At 46.0% G+C, this 15,327-nt stretch overlaps 1 protein-coding gene and 1 long non-coding RNA gene across 3 annotated transcripts in view; both read right to left on the reverse strand.

Annotated features, from left to right (window-relative positions):
* Positions 1-948: 948 nt before the first annotated feature.
* On the reverse strand, positions 949-1,370 carry LOC125366383. The gene is made up of 2 exons (XR_007213828.1): positions 1,237-1,370; positions 949-996 (listed from the first exon to the last, which is right to left on the reverse strand). It is a non-coding gene; the product is annotated as an uncharacterized LOC125366383 (long non-coding RNA).
* Positions 1,371-6,250: 4,880 nt separating this feature from the next.
* Positions 6,251-15,327, reverse strand: part of Dennd5b (DENN domain containing 5B) — a 148,333-nt gene continuing 139,256 nt past the window's right edge. For both annotated transcript variants that reach the window (XM_048366961.1, XM_048366951.1), the window contains 5 exons: positions 14,266-14,453; positions 13,186-13,268; positions 12,860-12,986; positions 9,889-10,063; positions 6,251-7,021 (listed from right to left, as the gene is read on the reverse strand). In XM_048366961.1, coding sequence (XP_048222918.1) covers positions 6,838-7,021; positions 9,889-10,063; positions 12,860-12,986; positions 13,186-13,268; positions 14,266-14,453 — 757 coding nt within the window. In that variant the 3' untranslated portion in view covers positions 6,251-6,837. The remainder of the gene's footprint in view (positions 7,022-9,888; positions 10,064-12,859; positions 12,987-13,185; positions 13,269-14,265; positions 14,454-15,327) is intronic.

Consider the following 15,327-nt stretch of genomic DNA (forward strand, 5'->3'; position numbering starts at 1 on the left):
TGGCTAGTCCTGGGCCTTGGACTCAGGACCTGAGCACTGTCCCTGGCTTCTTCCCACTCTGACACCTGAGCCACAGCGCCCCTTCTGGCCGTTTTCCATATATGTGATGCTGGGGAATCGAACCGAGAGCTTCATGTGTTGGAGGCAAGCACTCTTGCCACTAGGCCATATTCCCAGCCCGGGCTGCTTTTCTTGATTCAGGAAACTAGCCTAAGGCAGGTGGCCCAGTATACCTGGAGGCTTGGTTGGGATTGAGTGTGGCTGTAATATGTGAGTTTTGGATGAATGGCCAGCAAGGCAAAGAGTTTTCAGGAAAGAGCTTTAAAAGTCATAATATGTCAAAATTGTGTAAAAATCTAAGAAACTAGGTTGTGTTGGCACCAGTGGCTCACACCTGCAATCCTAGCTACTCAGGAGGCTGACATCTGAAGATCTTGGTTCAAAGCCAGCCACAGCAGGAAAGTCTCAGAGACTCTTATTTCCAGTAAGCCACCAGAATACCAGAAATGGAGCTGTGGCTCAGAATGATAGAGAGCACTTGCCTTGAATGACAAATCTCAGAGACAGCACCCAGGCCCTGAGTTCAAGCCCCAAGACCAACAAAAACAACCTACATTGAAAATGCATGCTCTCTTCCTCCCTTTTCTCTTCTTCCTTCCTCCTCCCTTTCATCTTCTTTTCTTTTTAAGAGTTCTAGTTGTTCTCGATACAGAAAATGATAATTACTTTGTTTTTGTTCCAGTAATGGGATTTGAACTCAGGCCCTCCTGTTCTCACTTGGCATTTTCACTCAAGGCTGGAGCTCTAGCACTTGAGTCAGCTCCACTTCCAGCATCCTGATAGTTAATTGAAGAGTCTCACATACTTTCCTACCTGGGTTTTGAACCAGGATCCTCAGATCTCAGCCTCCTGATTATAGGAGTGAGTTACCATTGCTGGCTATTTTTGACCAGGATGTTACTAAGTAACCTAGTAAGTTCTGAGGCATTTAAGAACCTAAGTTAGGGCTGGGAGTGTGGCCTAATGGCAAGAGTGCTTGCCTCCTATTCATGAAGCCCTGGGTTCGAGTCCCCAGCACCCACATATATAGTAAATGGCCAGAAGTGGCACTGTGGCTCAAGTGGCAGAGTGCTAGCCTTGAGCAAAAAGAAGCCAGGGACAGTGTTCAGGCCCTGAGTCCAAGGCCCAGGACTGACCAAAATAATAATAATAATAATAAAATAAATAAAAAAGAACCTAGGTTATTGGGAAGCAAATGATGGACCTCAGGATTATACTGTGTTGTGGGACAGAGCTGATCTACCTGTCAGATCTAATTTTGAATGATTTATTTTAGGCTTTGCAGCCCAGAAAAATTGCTCCAGATAGATTAGAGCATCTTTCTTGTTTGTTTTTTGCCAATTCTGGGGCTTGAACTCAGGGCCTGGGCACTGTCCCTAGCTTCTTTTTGCTCAAGGCTAGGACCCTTACAGTTGAGCCACAGCACTACTTCTGGCTTTTTCTGTATATGTGGTGCTGAGGAATCGAACCCATGGCTTCATGTATACGAGGCAAGCACTCTACCACTAAGCCACATTCCCAACCCCTAGATCATCTATTTTTAATAAAACTATGATGGCCTGTCAGGATAATCAACAGAATTATAAAAAAATTAAGATGAATCAGGCAATTGTCAACATTTGCCTTTGACCTACGAAATAATTTCTCAGAAGACGAGAATGCTTATTTGTTGTAGTTTGTTCAAAATAGTGAACCATCAGAGTGGCTGAGTAGTTTACATCATAGCAGCATTAAGGTGCAGAATTAGGAAAAATTTAAATGTCAAACGAATCATGCCACATTCATATTGTAAGTAAAATCCTTTTATTTCCTTGTTTTTCTTTTTTTTTTTTTTTAATTGGTACTAAGGCTGGAACTCAGGGCCTCACGCTCTTGCTGGGCTTTTTCACTCAAGGTTGGTTGGTACTCTACAACTTGAGCCAAACTTCCACTTCAAATTTGCTTGCTTGCTTCCCTTTTTCTTTTTTTGGTTTGTATGTGTGTGTCAGGGCTTGAACTCTGAGCCTGGGCACTGTCCCTGAGCTTTTTTCACTTAAGGCTAGTGCTCTACCCACTAGAGCCACAGCTCCACTTCCAGCTTTTTGGTGTTTAGCTGGAGATGAGTGTCATGGCTTTCCTGGCTTTGATCCATGACTCTCAGATAGCAGCCTCTGGCATGGCTAGGATTACAGGTGCGAGTCAGCGCCAGCGCCAGCACACGGCTCACCTTTTCTTACTCCTCTGGATAAGCAGCTGCGCAGTAGGGATTTTTAAAAAAACTGTATAATGGTTTGGATATGCTCTCTGTTTTCCAAAGACTTTTTAAAGCCCCGTGAAATAGGATTCCCCAATAATGAAGCAAAGCCAAGTATCAACCCCACAGTTTTATTTGCAAAGAACAAAGCATGAAAAGTCATATTGAAATGTACTCCAAACCCTGAAAAACCCACGTCAGTTTTTCTGATATGTTAAAGTGCTTAAAATCACAATACTCTTTAATTTTCATGTTATGTTCATTCAGATGAGGGGAAAAAACTCCAGTTTTGTATACTATGTTAACAATACAAATGAAAACAATAATTTAAATGCAGAAATGCTATTTTAAAAAAAGACAGGGTACAGTGACACAGCTCAGGCAGTACAGAGGGCTTTTCCAAGTTTTACATTGTCATTAGCAATAGGAAACCCTTGCCTGTGTGTCTGCTCGAAACAGAATCTGGTGTGCACAGTAAAGTTTGGGACCCAGACACTCTAGACTGCCCTTGCAGCACCTCAGGGCATACTGGATCCCTTCAAAGGTTTATTTGAGGAAGTTCTCCCACCTCTGATAGTAATACTTGATTCTGATGCTTGTGCTGCTTAGTACCTTTTTCTGCTCAGGGATAGCACTCTTATCACTTGAGCCACACCTCCTATCTGGCTTTTTGCTAGTTAACTGGATGGAGATAATCAGATTTTCCTGCTTGGGCTGGCTTTGAATGGTAATTCTCAGGTCTCAGTATCCTGAGTAGCTAGGATTACAGCCCTCAGTGCTTTCTAGGACTTTTTTTTTTTGGCCAGTCCTGGGGCTTGAACTCAGGGCTTGAGCACTGCCCCTGGCTTCTTTTTGCTCAAGGCTAGCACTCTGCCACTTGAGCCACAGTGCCACTTCTGGCCATTTTCTATAAACATGGTGCTGAGGAATCAAACCCTGGGTTTCATGTATACGAGGCAAGCGCTCTTGCCACTAGGCCATATTCCTAGCCCCTCCAGGATGTTTTTTGAAGCTGGACTTGAGCTAATCCTTGCTGGGGACATCAGCTCCAATGAGTTCTGGGACTCCTTGTTTTTATCTGAAGTCAGGGACTTTAGGATATACCCTATCTCAAGCCTTGTGCACTTGTGTGCTGTCCCTGAGCTGCTTTTGCTCAAGGCTAGCGCTCTACCATTAGAGCCACAGCACCATTTCCTGCCTTTTTTGAGTAGTTAGAAATAAGTCTCCGGGCCTTTCCAGCCCTAGCTGGCTTCAAATCTTGATTCTTAGTCTCAGCCTCCTGAGTAGCTAGGATTACTGTCATAAGCCACAGTGCCTGGCCTTAGTTCTTTGGTGGCACTATAACAGCAACCTCTTTTAAAGTTGGAATTCATTTTATTCAGGTTGTCTGATGTATTTTCATAGCAATAAGGGGCTTACCTGTCTTTCTGGTTTCCTAGTTATACCAAAACAAGTTATATAGGAAGTGGAGATGGCCAGAGACACAGATGAGCTGGAAATGCACTTCCCTTTAGGAGGGTAGGGAAGAGCCCCAGACTCTGTCCCCAGTCAGTTAAGGTGTGGGAATACTGAAACATAAACAAGTGTGTGTAAACCTCACAGAAAATATTCACAGTTTCCTAAATGAAAAATCATAATTCTTATTTCATTATAAACAACTAGATTCCCAGAGCTATCAATAAATATTAATACTTTTCTGGGATCTGATGTCCTTGTCTACTGCTTTTTTATTTAACTTTAGTTTTATTTTATTGCCGGTATTAGGGCTTGAACTCAGGGCCTGGCATTGTGCCTTAGGTTTTTCACTCGAGGCTGGCACTCTGCACTTTAGCCACAGCAACACTTCCGGTTTTCTGGTAATTAACTGGAGATAAGAGTTTCACAGATTTTCCTGCCTGGGCTGGCTTTGAATTGTGATCCTCAGATTTCAGCCTCCTGAGCAGCTAGGATTATAGGTGAGAGCCACCAGGGCTTGGGTGAAGTCTTATTTCTAGACTCCCCCTAGGTGAGCCCTGGCTACCACAAGGCTACTTCTTACTCATCACATTGGATCCAAAAGGATTTGATGCTGTTCGCAAATAATTTATTTAATAACACTTATTCAATAAGGCCATGATTTCCCATTGTTGGGGGTGTGGAGTGGGGTAGGGGTAGGGAGCTGCCCCAGGAGGAGCCCGAGCTTCCTTGGGAAAGGGGGCCCAGGTTTTTAATTAGCCATAGTCATACTATACACGATGGGATGAACTTCTACATGAAACATGTTAAAATGATACTTTCATTCACAGGCTTGCAACTTTGCTCCCAGTTTTGATAGCTTCAGAGAAATCTGTTAAAATAATTCATAGTCCTCATAAATGAGCATTATGACACACACACACACACACACACACACACACACACACACACACACACACACACGTGGTTCCAGTACTGGGGCTTAAACTCAGGACCTTACACTCTCACTTTCCTTTTTCAGCTCAAGGCTAGCATTCTACCACTGCAGGGACACCTCCATGTCTAGATTTTTTGCTGCTTAATTGGAGGTTAAGATCTCACAGGCTTTCCTGTCTGGACTTGATCCTCAGCCTTCTGAGTAGCTGGGATTACAGGAGGGAGCCACTGTGCTCGGCTGGGGATATAATTTCTTATCTGTATGGGTGGCTGAATAAAGACCCAGGAGAAGGAAAAAGTATGGGTAGGAATGCCCTGAGGGGGGTGCTTCCTGCAGCTTGGTGTAGGAAAGTGGTCTGGGTCCAGGCTCTGGTTGTCCAGGGCAGCTGGGGTGTGCAGGAGGTCACCTCAATTCCCTGAGTGTTGGCTGTGTCCTTGGGAACAGTGCTTGGAGATCCACTCTCCTACCTGCACAGGACCCTGCTGGTGTCCCCAGGGTTGTCACACTTTCTTTTGAGGTAAACAAGCTTGTGGTCTCCCGGAGCCATCTTCCGAGTCCCTTTCGGCAGCGTACCCTCAGCAGTGCATCCCTGGGGCTGCTGGCAGCTCAATGGCGGGCCCTTCATATAGAAGGTGGGAAGGCAGAAGGGGGGCAGGGAGTTTGGGTTTGAAGCTGTCTCACTGCTAACCAGCTATCAGCGCCTGCCGGAAGATGAACTCAAACAAACCTAACTGCTCACTGACTGACTTTCTTCCAACCATCCTGGGGCTTGAACTCAGTGTCTGGCACTATCCCTGAGCTTTTGTGCTCAATGCTAACACTCTACCACCTGAGCCACAGCTCCACTTCCAGTTTTTTGGTAGTTAACTGGAACTACAAGTCTCCTGGATTTTCCTGCCCAGGCTGCCTTCAAACTTCGGTCCTCAGCCTCCTGAGGAGCTGGGATTACAGGTATGAGCCACCACCTCCTGGCTGACATCATTTCCTTATAAATACCACACTGGAAAGTAAGCCCTAACTTTTGTTGGTCATTTTTCGTTCTGGGGGGGTCTTAGCTCCTCAGGGCCAGTCTTTTTCTAGGAATGCAGAGTTTGCCTTCAGACCCCCAGAAAGGGCTCGACCTTCCTATAGCCCTGCTATTTGCATTATCATGGTTAACAAATACTTTCACAAAAACATTCTGAGCCACCACCTCCCCACCTCCCCGCACATTCCTTCTGAGGGGCTGAGGCCTGGGGCCTATCTGGTGCTATCAAAGTGCTGCCTCAAGCATTATGACTCCAATGACACTAATGCTGCAACTCTCATCTCCCACCCTACCTCAAACAACAGTAATAAAAATGCCAAGAATAAAGCTGGCCTGGGCTCTGGGGTTTCAATACTGGAATCAGTTTTTTTTTTTTTTTTTTTTGCCAGTCCTGGGGCTTGAACTCAGAGCCTGAGCACTGTCCCTGGCTTCTTTTTGCTCAAGGCCACAGCGCCACTTCTGGCTTTTTCTATTTATGTGATGCTGAGGAATTGAGCCCAGGGCACTTTACCACTAGGCCATATTCCCAGCCCCTGGAGTCAGATTTTTACACCTTGTGTTAATTGAAAACAATTTCCAAAAGGACTTGTTCAAATGTATAAAATGGTTTATAACTTAAAACTCACATCAAAGACTATGATACAGCAGGCATGGTGCGTACATTCATTCTCCACACAGGACAGCAGGATAGGTAGGTGGACAGACAGAAGGACGGCTGCATCTGGGACCACTGGGTGGCTGGTGGTGGAGATTTACAGGCTTACTGGCTTCCTCCTGACTAGCACCATGCCCCCCCCCCCACTACTTTAAGCTACTTAGGTTTTTTTTTTTCTTTTATTTAATCACATGAATAGTCAATCTAGGAAAGTATCTTATTAGAGTAATAGAATTTTTTAAAGAAGATAGCGTATTTACACACATCTAACACATGAAAATACTCTATTTTATACTAAACTCCAGGTTCAAACGAACTACAATAGGGCACTTGGCCTGGGCTGCAGAGTGGAGCTGGACATGGGGGCCACGGTGGGGGGGGCCCTTTCGGGGTTCATCATGGTCACAGGCCCAAGTGGGGTCCCCACGGCTGGGGAAAGCGAAGTGGCCAGGGGCCAGGACTGCAGGCGGCTACACGTCCACCCCTTTGATGAGAGAGCCTTCCAAGATGACGGCGAAGTCCTGGATGGTCTGCAGGATGCGGACCAGGGCGCTGACGGCCATGCGGTCTCGCAGGAGTGCGCTCTCCTCATACATCCGGGGGACTGCAGGGCACGCGGCCAACAAGGGGATCCACTGTGGGAGCAGATGGTCCCTGCAGACCCAAACACAGACAAGGTCTGAGCACACAAGGTCCCCAGAATCCTGCCATAGCATCTACAGACCTGGAAACTTTGCTAGTGCATAATCCAGCCACCAGAGAAAACCAAAGCTACCATGTTGGACATTTACTGGTCAAAAGAGTAAGACCAGTCTGGTGTTGGTGGCTCACACCTGTCATCCTAGCTACTCAGGAAGCAGATCTGAGGATTGGGGTTTGAAGCCAGCCCAGGCAGAAAAGTCCCCAACCAACAACAGCTAGGCTTGGTGGCACCTGCCTGTAGTCCCAGTACTACAGAGGTATAAGCTAGAGATTGAAAGTCTGATCCAAAGTCAAACAAAAAGAAGCAGAGGCTCTGGGTATGTGGCTCAGGAGCAGAGTGCTTCCCCAGCACCTCTGACCCTTGCACGGCAAGAACAACAGTAGTAACAGTAACAGGAAGAGGAAAAAAAACCTTGTTAGTGGTGGGAAAGTTTGAACTAAGGCTTTGTGCTTAAGCCATGCCCCTAGCCCTAGAATGTCATTGTGTGTGTGTGCGTGTGTGTGTGTGAATGCACCAGTACTGGGGCTTGAACTTAGGGCTTTGGACTCATTTTCTTACTCAAGTCTAATGCTCTACCACTGAAGCCACACCTCCATTTCCAGCTTTTTTTGCTGGTTAGTTGGAAATAAAAATTTCTCAGGCCAGGTGCAGGCGGCTCACGCCTGTAATCATACTCAGGAGGCTGAGATCTGAGGATCTTGGTTGAAAGCTAGCCCAGGCAGGAAAGTCCAAGAGTCTCTTATCTCCAGTTAACCACCAGAAAATCGGAAATGGCTCAGTGGTAGAGTGCTAGCCTTGAGCTGAAGAGCTTACGGACAGTACCCAGTCCGAGTTCAAGTTCCATGACCCCCCCACCAAAAAAAATATCTCAGATTTGTCTGTCTGGGCGGGCTTTGAACTGGGATCCTCACGTCTCAGCCTCCTGAGTACCTTAGGATTATAGAAATGAGCCACTGGTACCTGCCTTGCAAATTTCTTTTTGCCCAGACTGAACTTGAACCGTGGTCCTCTGGTCTCTGCCTCCCAAGTAGCTAGGATTACAGCTTGTGATTTCTGTTGCAGGTACTGGGACTTGACTCCAGTCCTCTGACTCTCTCAGCCAGCCTACTCATGGCTGGTGTTCTTATCACTTCAGCAAAGCCTCTAGTCTAGCATTCTGCTGATTAATTGGAGATGAAGTATCACAGACTCTTCTGTGTCTTGAGTAGCTAGGATTCTGGGTAGGAGCCACTGATGCCTGCTTTCTTTCCCTGTGGTGCTAGGGCTTGCACCCAGGGTCTCACACATACTATGTAAACACTCACTGACTTACAAGGCCAGTCCTGCTTTAAAAAAAAAAAATAACAAAACTCATGTAACAAGGTGAGGAACAAAATCAAAGCAGAAACACATACAGCAGATTCTGTAACCCAGAAGAGGGTTTGTGTCGGTCTAATAAGTTGGAGCGGTACAGAGATAAAAGGAGACACAGATCATACTTAAAAAGAATGTACACACACATAGCTGAAGTTGCCCCTTTTATAAAGAAACAGGGAACTTGAGTTCTTGTTTTGTTTTGTTTTTTGCCAGTCCTGGGGCTTGAACTCAGGGCCTTGAGCACTGTCCCTGGCTTCTTTTTTGCTCGAGGCTAGCACTCTGCCACTTGAGCCACAGTGCCCCTTCTGGCTTTTTCTATATATGTGGTGCTGAGGAATAGAACCCAGGGCTTCATGTATATGAGGTGAGCACTTTACCACTAGGCCATATTCTCAACCCCGGAACTTGGGGTTTTTGGAAGCCAGCTGCTTTTGCAGGACAAGTCACATTTGGTTCTCGATCAAATCTGTGGCTCGGTGCCTTGAGCATCTTCAGTATCCCTCCATGTGCCTTTCATGACAAGGACAACCAAAGCAAAGCCACTATGAATCTCAAAGTTTAGGAGAAAACGTGGTGGCTCATGCCTATAATCCCAGCCCTAGACCCTTTTCTCAACCAATCACTGGGTGAGGTGTTATCCCATCTATTTCAAGAAGCACCAGAGAACTGTGGTCCAGGTCTTGGAAAGTGTGAGACTCCATCCCAACACCTTCCAAGCACTCATGATGTCTGGAGTTCAGCGCCCGTTACTGTCCTCCACCAATCCTTTAAGGTCCATGTGTGGAGCCTACAGTTCTGAGAGCTGCTTACAAATGAGCAAACTGTCTAGTTCCTATGTGTATCTGTGCGTGCATGCGTGTGTGTGTGTGTGTGTGTGTGTGTGTGTGTGTGTGTGTGTATTTGTGTGAGAGAGAGAGAAAGAGAGAGGGAGAGGGGGATACTGGAGTTTGAACTCAGGAACCTGTGATGGCTAGGCAAGTGTTCTACCATTTGAGCCACCTGTTCAGCCCACCAATGTTATCATGCCAAAACAAGGGGGCAGCTGTGGGGGTGTGTGGCTTAGGCGTAGAGTGTTTGCCTAGCATGCTCAAGGCTCTAAGTCTGAAACTGAACACTATAAAAACATAAATACAATAAAATAAGTAAAGGGATAGGAAACAGTCTTAGAGAAGACAACACACAGCAAGATCCCACAGTGTGCCAGGCACTGGTGGCTCATAACTGTAATTCTGGCTACTCAGGAGGCTGAGATATGAGGATAGTAGTTCAAAGAAAAGCATAGTGCCTGAGGCTCTTATTTCCAATTAACCATCAAAAAGCCAGAAGTGGAGGTGTGGTTCAGGTGGTAGAGCTCCAGCCTTGAGTGAAAGAGCTAAAGGCCAGGACCCAGGCTCTGAGTTTGAGCTGCAACATTACCTTCCCATGCCCCACAGGTACAAAAAGTGAGAAAGTGGCTCTGTACCGGGCTCCAAGGCAAACTAAGATCTGAAATTTGCCATCCTTTCCGATGCTCCTGGGCGCAGCGTTGATCGCGCTCACATAGTGGCAGAAGGTTTTGCAGGATGACCTCTGAACAAGGGTATCAGCCTCACTGTCCACAATCCGCTCAGTGGTTTCGAAATAAGCCACTGCTCTCTCTGAGGAAAGAAAGCAATCACACCAATGCTTCCCGCACAGCAAGACTCATTGTTTACTTTATTCTGGGGACACCAAAAGGGCTTTGCATTAGAGCTGTTCCTCTCTAGCTCAAATCGCGACTTTAGCATGGATGGGAGAATGGCTCCACATGTCCATGCTTCATGGAAGGACAGTATGTTCCCAGCAAGGAATTCTAGTCAAGGCTGCATTCAGAAGACTGGAAAGTTTACTCTATGGCACTGGGGTTTGAGCCTGCAGCCTCACTGCATTCTAGGCAAGCATTCTTCCACTGATCTATATCCCCAGCCTTTTTTTTTCTTGTTAATTAATGTATACTAATTTTTCATTACAGTATTTCCATAAATGAATATGATGTACTTTGATCAAATTCTACTCCACTATTTTTTCTTACCTCACCTTAAACAGTGTGTATGTGTGCGGCGCGCATGGGTGCTGGTCCTGGGACTTGAACTCTGGTGAAATCAGAGCCTGGGCGGGGTATCCCTAAGCCTCTTTTGCTCAAGGCTACTGCTCTCCCACTTGAGACACCTTCTGGAGCTCCACTTCTGACTTTTTTTTGGCGCTTAATTGGAGATAAGAGTCTCATAGACTTTCCTGTCCCAGTTGACTTTGAACAGTAAACCTCAGATCTCAAGCCTCCTGAGTAGCTAGGCTTATAGATGTGAGCTACGGGCATCTGGCTTCCCTTGAAACAATTTAGTCTATTTTCATAAATGAGTATGAATATTGTGACCACATCCCTTTACCCTCTCCTTTTTTGTTGTTAGTCCTCTTGCTTGCTATTATCTGCAAACAGTCCCCTTGTTTTATACTTTTTTTTAAAGGTCCAGTGTTGGCATAAGGGAGTGAACATGTGGTATTTCTCTTTCTAGTCTGGCTTATTTTTCTTAATGTGATGTTTGCCAGTTCTACCCATTTTCCTGCAAATGCACAACTTCATCCTCTTTACAGCTGATATACTCTGTGGTGTATATGTACCACACTTTAGCCATTTATCAGGTGATGAATAGCCAGGCAGATTCCATATCTTGGCTATTTTGAATAATGTTGTAATAAACATGAGTGAAGGTATATTTATTATTGACTTATACTAAGCCTTCGGATACATAGCCAGAAAGAGCATAGCTAGGTAGTTCTATAGTTTCTTGAGAAAGCTCCATACTAACTTCCATCATAGCAACACTAAGTGTATGAGGGTTTCTTTCCCCTCATCCTTGCCTGCACTTGTTGTTCACTAAGGTATATAGGTTGGTCTCAAGTTTGCTCTGGAGCTCAGGGTCCCCTTAAGTTCTTTACCTTTCTACATCAATCTCTAGAGTAGCTCAGATTAAAGGCAGGTACAACCCTGTCCAACTGTTTACTCTCTTTAAAATACCTTCATGAAATAGAAATTCACAAAACCAAGCCTCTTCAGATCGGAACATAGGGGAATAGCTAGCAATGATGATCACCTGATGGCGTTGTGCTCTAGAGTGCTGCCTGACACCTCTCAAGGAGATCTGTGGATGGACCTGAGGAATCTCGTGGAGAGGTCCAAACACAGATCACTCAATGTGGCTCCAGGTATTCCAGAAGAAGCATTCCTGGGGCCTAGTTCTGTTCCTTTTTTGCCCAAAAATTTGTAGTCAGGTGTAATCAGCCTATTTACAAAACACAAAATTATTAATTGTACCTTTAATGAAGTGGGAAGTCTAAAAAAGAGCTGCATACAGAGCAAAAAATCATAAGCTGGGTGGTGCTAGTGGTTCATACCTATAATCCTAGCTACTCTGGAGGCTGAGCTCTGAGGAATGAGTTCAAAGCCAACCTGGGGCAGAAAAGTCCCTGTGAGACTCATATGTCCAATTAACTACCCAAAACCTGGAAATGGTGCTGTGATTCAAAGTGGTAGAGTACTAGCCTTGAACAAAAGAGCTCAGGGGAGCTGGGAATGTGGTTAAGTGATAGAGTGCTTGCCTAGCATGCATGAAGTCCTAGGTTTGATTCCTCAATACCACATAAAAAAAGGCCAGAAGTGGTGTTGTGGCTCAAGTGGTAGAGTGCTAGCCTTGAGTGAAAGAAGCTCAGAGACAGTGCCATGGCTCTGAGTTCAAGCCCCAGGACTAGCAAAACAACAACAACAAACCCCAAATAAAATAAGATAAAGCTCAAGGACAGCACCTAGGGCCCTGAATTCAGGCCCATGACTGACCCATCCACACCCCCCCCCCCAAAAAAAAAATCACAAGCTGGGTGCTGGTGGTTTGGGCCAGTAATCCTAGCTACCCAGGAGGCTGATTTCTGAGGATCTCATTGCAAAAAACCAGCCAGAGGCAGGAAAGTCCATGAGACTTTTTTTTTTGCCTGTCCTGGGGCTTGGGATTCAGGGCATGAGCACTGTTCCTAGCTTCTTTTTGCTCAAGGCTAGCACTCTACCTCTTGAGCCACAGTACCACTTGGCCTTTTCTGTTTATGTGGTGCTGAGGAGTTGAACGCAGGGCTTCATGAATGCTAGGCAAGCACTCTGCCACTAAGCCACATTCCCAGCCCCTCCATGAGACTCTTATCTCCACCAAACTACCAAGAGAGCTGGAAGTAGACCTGTGACTCCAGTGGTAGCATTAGTCTTGAGTGAAAAAGCTCAGGGTCCAGGCCCTGAGTTCAAGCCCCAGTACCAGCACACACAAAAAAAATACTCCCTAATCAATAGCCCTATTCATTTGAATTCCTGAACACTGGAGTTTTCCAAGAAGCCTTTCAATGACTTTCTAATAATGATTATCTGTTTAACTTACCCACGAAGTCCCAAATGAAGACATTCTTGTGGAAGATGCGGGCAGACTTGAACCCGTGGTGGAAAACTTGCTCAAGTGCTGCCACCAGTCCATTTTCTCCACACAGCAGCACTGTGAGGCTCCCTCTCTGTGAAGCATAACACACAGTGCTATGGCATAACTGGGGCTTCCATGTTTAAGACAACCCTAGAGGACAAGGGCTGAGGGAGCAGGTCACCGCAGCCAGCCCAGAGCTCACCCAGGAGAATGCAGCATGGGCGCTGCCCACTGCACCACCTGTACAAGCAGCGCACAAAGCCCATGGGCCTGTGTGATGGCCCTAATACCTCTTTTTCAGGTTTGTGAAAATGCTTCACGATGTTGTTCACAGCTTCTCCAATCCCTTCTTGGATCTGCCCGGCATTGGGCTCTGGAAAACAATGAACACAGTGGTTGCTTTCTTATGAGACAAACTCAGTATTGTGGAGTGCCAGTGGTGGCCCCTCTGCAGGAAACACTGCACTGGAGCAGGCTGGCTTGGCCAAGGACTTCATCTTGGCACAAAGAAAAAGAATCCAAGCTGGGCACCAGTGACTTGCACCTGTAATCCCAACTACTCAGGAGGCTGAGATCTGAAGATCCTGGCTCAAAGCCAGCCTGATTGCCTACAACCTCTAAACCAAGCCAAGCACTTGCTTCTTTTTTCAACTGAAAACAGGAGACAAAACACCTGTTATGCTGTTAGGCATAAGTCACCTGGCCTGGTGCCTGTCACAAAATGATAGAAATTCTCTGGGTGTGAGGAGCTGGTGGGGAAGACCCCTATCATTGTCCCTCAGATGTTTCCCACCTTTGGGATCCTGGGTGAGTAAAGGCAAAGGTCTTCCTTCCTTCCCTTCTTCCTCTTTTCTGTGTGCCAGTATTGGGACAGAACTGACACTTTACCACTTGAGCCACAGCTTCACATTCTGCTTTTTGCTGGTTAATTGGGTAAGAGTTCCATAGACTTCTTTACCCAGGCTGACTTGACCCATAATCTTCAGATCTCAGCCTCCCGAGTGGCTAGGATACCAGGTGTGAGCCACTGGTGCCTGGCATCAATTTCCTTTCTTTTCTTTTCTTCTCAGATCCAAGGCTAGCACTCTATCACTTGAGCCACAGTGCCACTTCCAGTTTTCCGGTGGCTAACTGGAGGTAAGAGTCTCATGGACTTTCCTGTCTGGGCTGGCTTTGAACCATGATTCTCAGATCTCAGCCTCCTGAGTAGCTAGGATTATACGTGTGAACCACTGATGCCGGGCTCAGTTTTCTTTCTTTTTTCTTTCTTAATCTCCTGTCCATAGCATGAATGCAGCTGTTGTCTTTGGTGGCTGAAAACCACATTCAACCTTTGAAGCACACTGGAAAGCAGAGACTTCAGTACTCACTGGTGGTCTTTCCTGTCAGGGAGGTGATGCTCAGTCTCCTGGCGCTGGTGGGCGATTTCTGCTGAGGGGGAGTGCGGCACTGCCGAGCCAGGTCCTCCTCTGAGGGGGATGCCATGAGCTCTCCGATGAGGACCCTCTCCAGGCTCCCGTCGTCAATGCCTCTGCCCAGCCACCGTCCACAGGGGAATCTGCAGGCATACCGCCTGTTCAGTCAGCAGTTGTTGTTTTGGTTTATTCATTTTAATTAGATAGGAATGGTAAAGCCCAGCATGTTTATGACTGGATATTGCTTACTATGAAAAATACTAAAAAGTAGAAGAGAGAATGGTGGACATCTACCTATCTATCTATCTATCTATTTTTTTTTTTTTTTGCCATTCCTGGGCTTTGACTCTGGGCCAGGACACTGTCCCTGAGCTTCTTTTGCTCAAGGCAAGTACTATCCCACTTGAGCCACAGTGCCACTGGGGCTTTTTCTGTTTATGTGGTGCTGAGGAATCGAACCCAGGGCTTCATGAATGCTAGGCAAGCACTCTACCACTAGGCCACACTCCTAGCTCCGTGGATACCCATACTGTTTTTTTTTTTTTTTAAATAATTGCTTATTTATTGCCAAAGTGATGTACAGAGGGGTTATAGTTTCATATGTAAAGCAGTGAGTACATTTCTTGTTCAACTTGTTACCTTCTCCCTCATTTTCCCCCACTCTCCCCGCCCCGCCCCGTGAGTTGTACAGTTGGTTTACACCAAATGGTTTTATAAGTATTGCTTTTGGAATAGTTTGTCTTTTTATCCTTTGTATCTCGATTTTGATATTCCCTTTCCCTTCCCTAGTTCTAATACCAATATATACAGTATCCAGGGGAAACCCATACTCTTATCACAGACTTAACATTTTGCTGTGTGCTTTTCTGGTTGAATATTTTACTGCAAAATAAGACATCAGGGCATTTCATTCCTGGAAACACTTCAGTATGAACCTTGAAGTCCTCAGGACATCTGTCTACACAGCTCCAAATTGCGAGGGCTTGAACTCAGGGCCTGGGAGCTATTCCTTTTCTT

The sequence above is a fragment of the Perognathus longimembris genome, chromosome 1, assembly GCF_023159225.1.
Source record: "Perognathus longimembris pacificus isolate PPM17 chromosome 1, ASM2315922v1, whole genome shotgun sequence".
In the NCBI taxonomy this organism is placed as follows: Eukaryota; Metazoa; Chordata; class Mammalia; order Rodentia; family Heteromyidae; genus Perognathus; species Perognathus longimembris.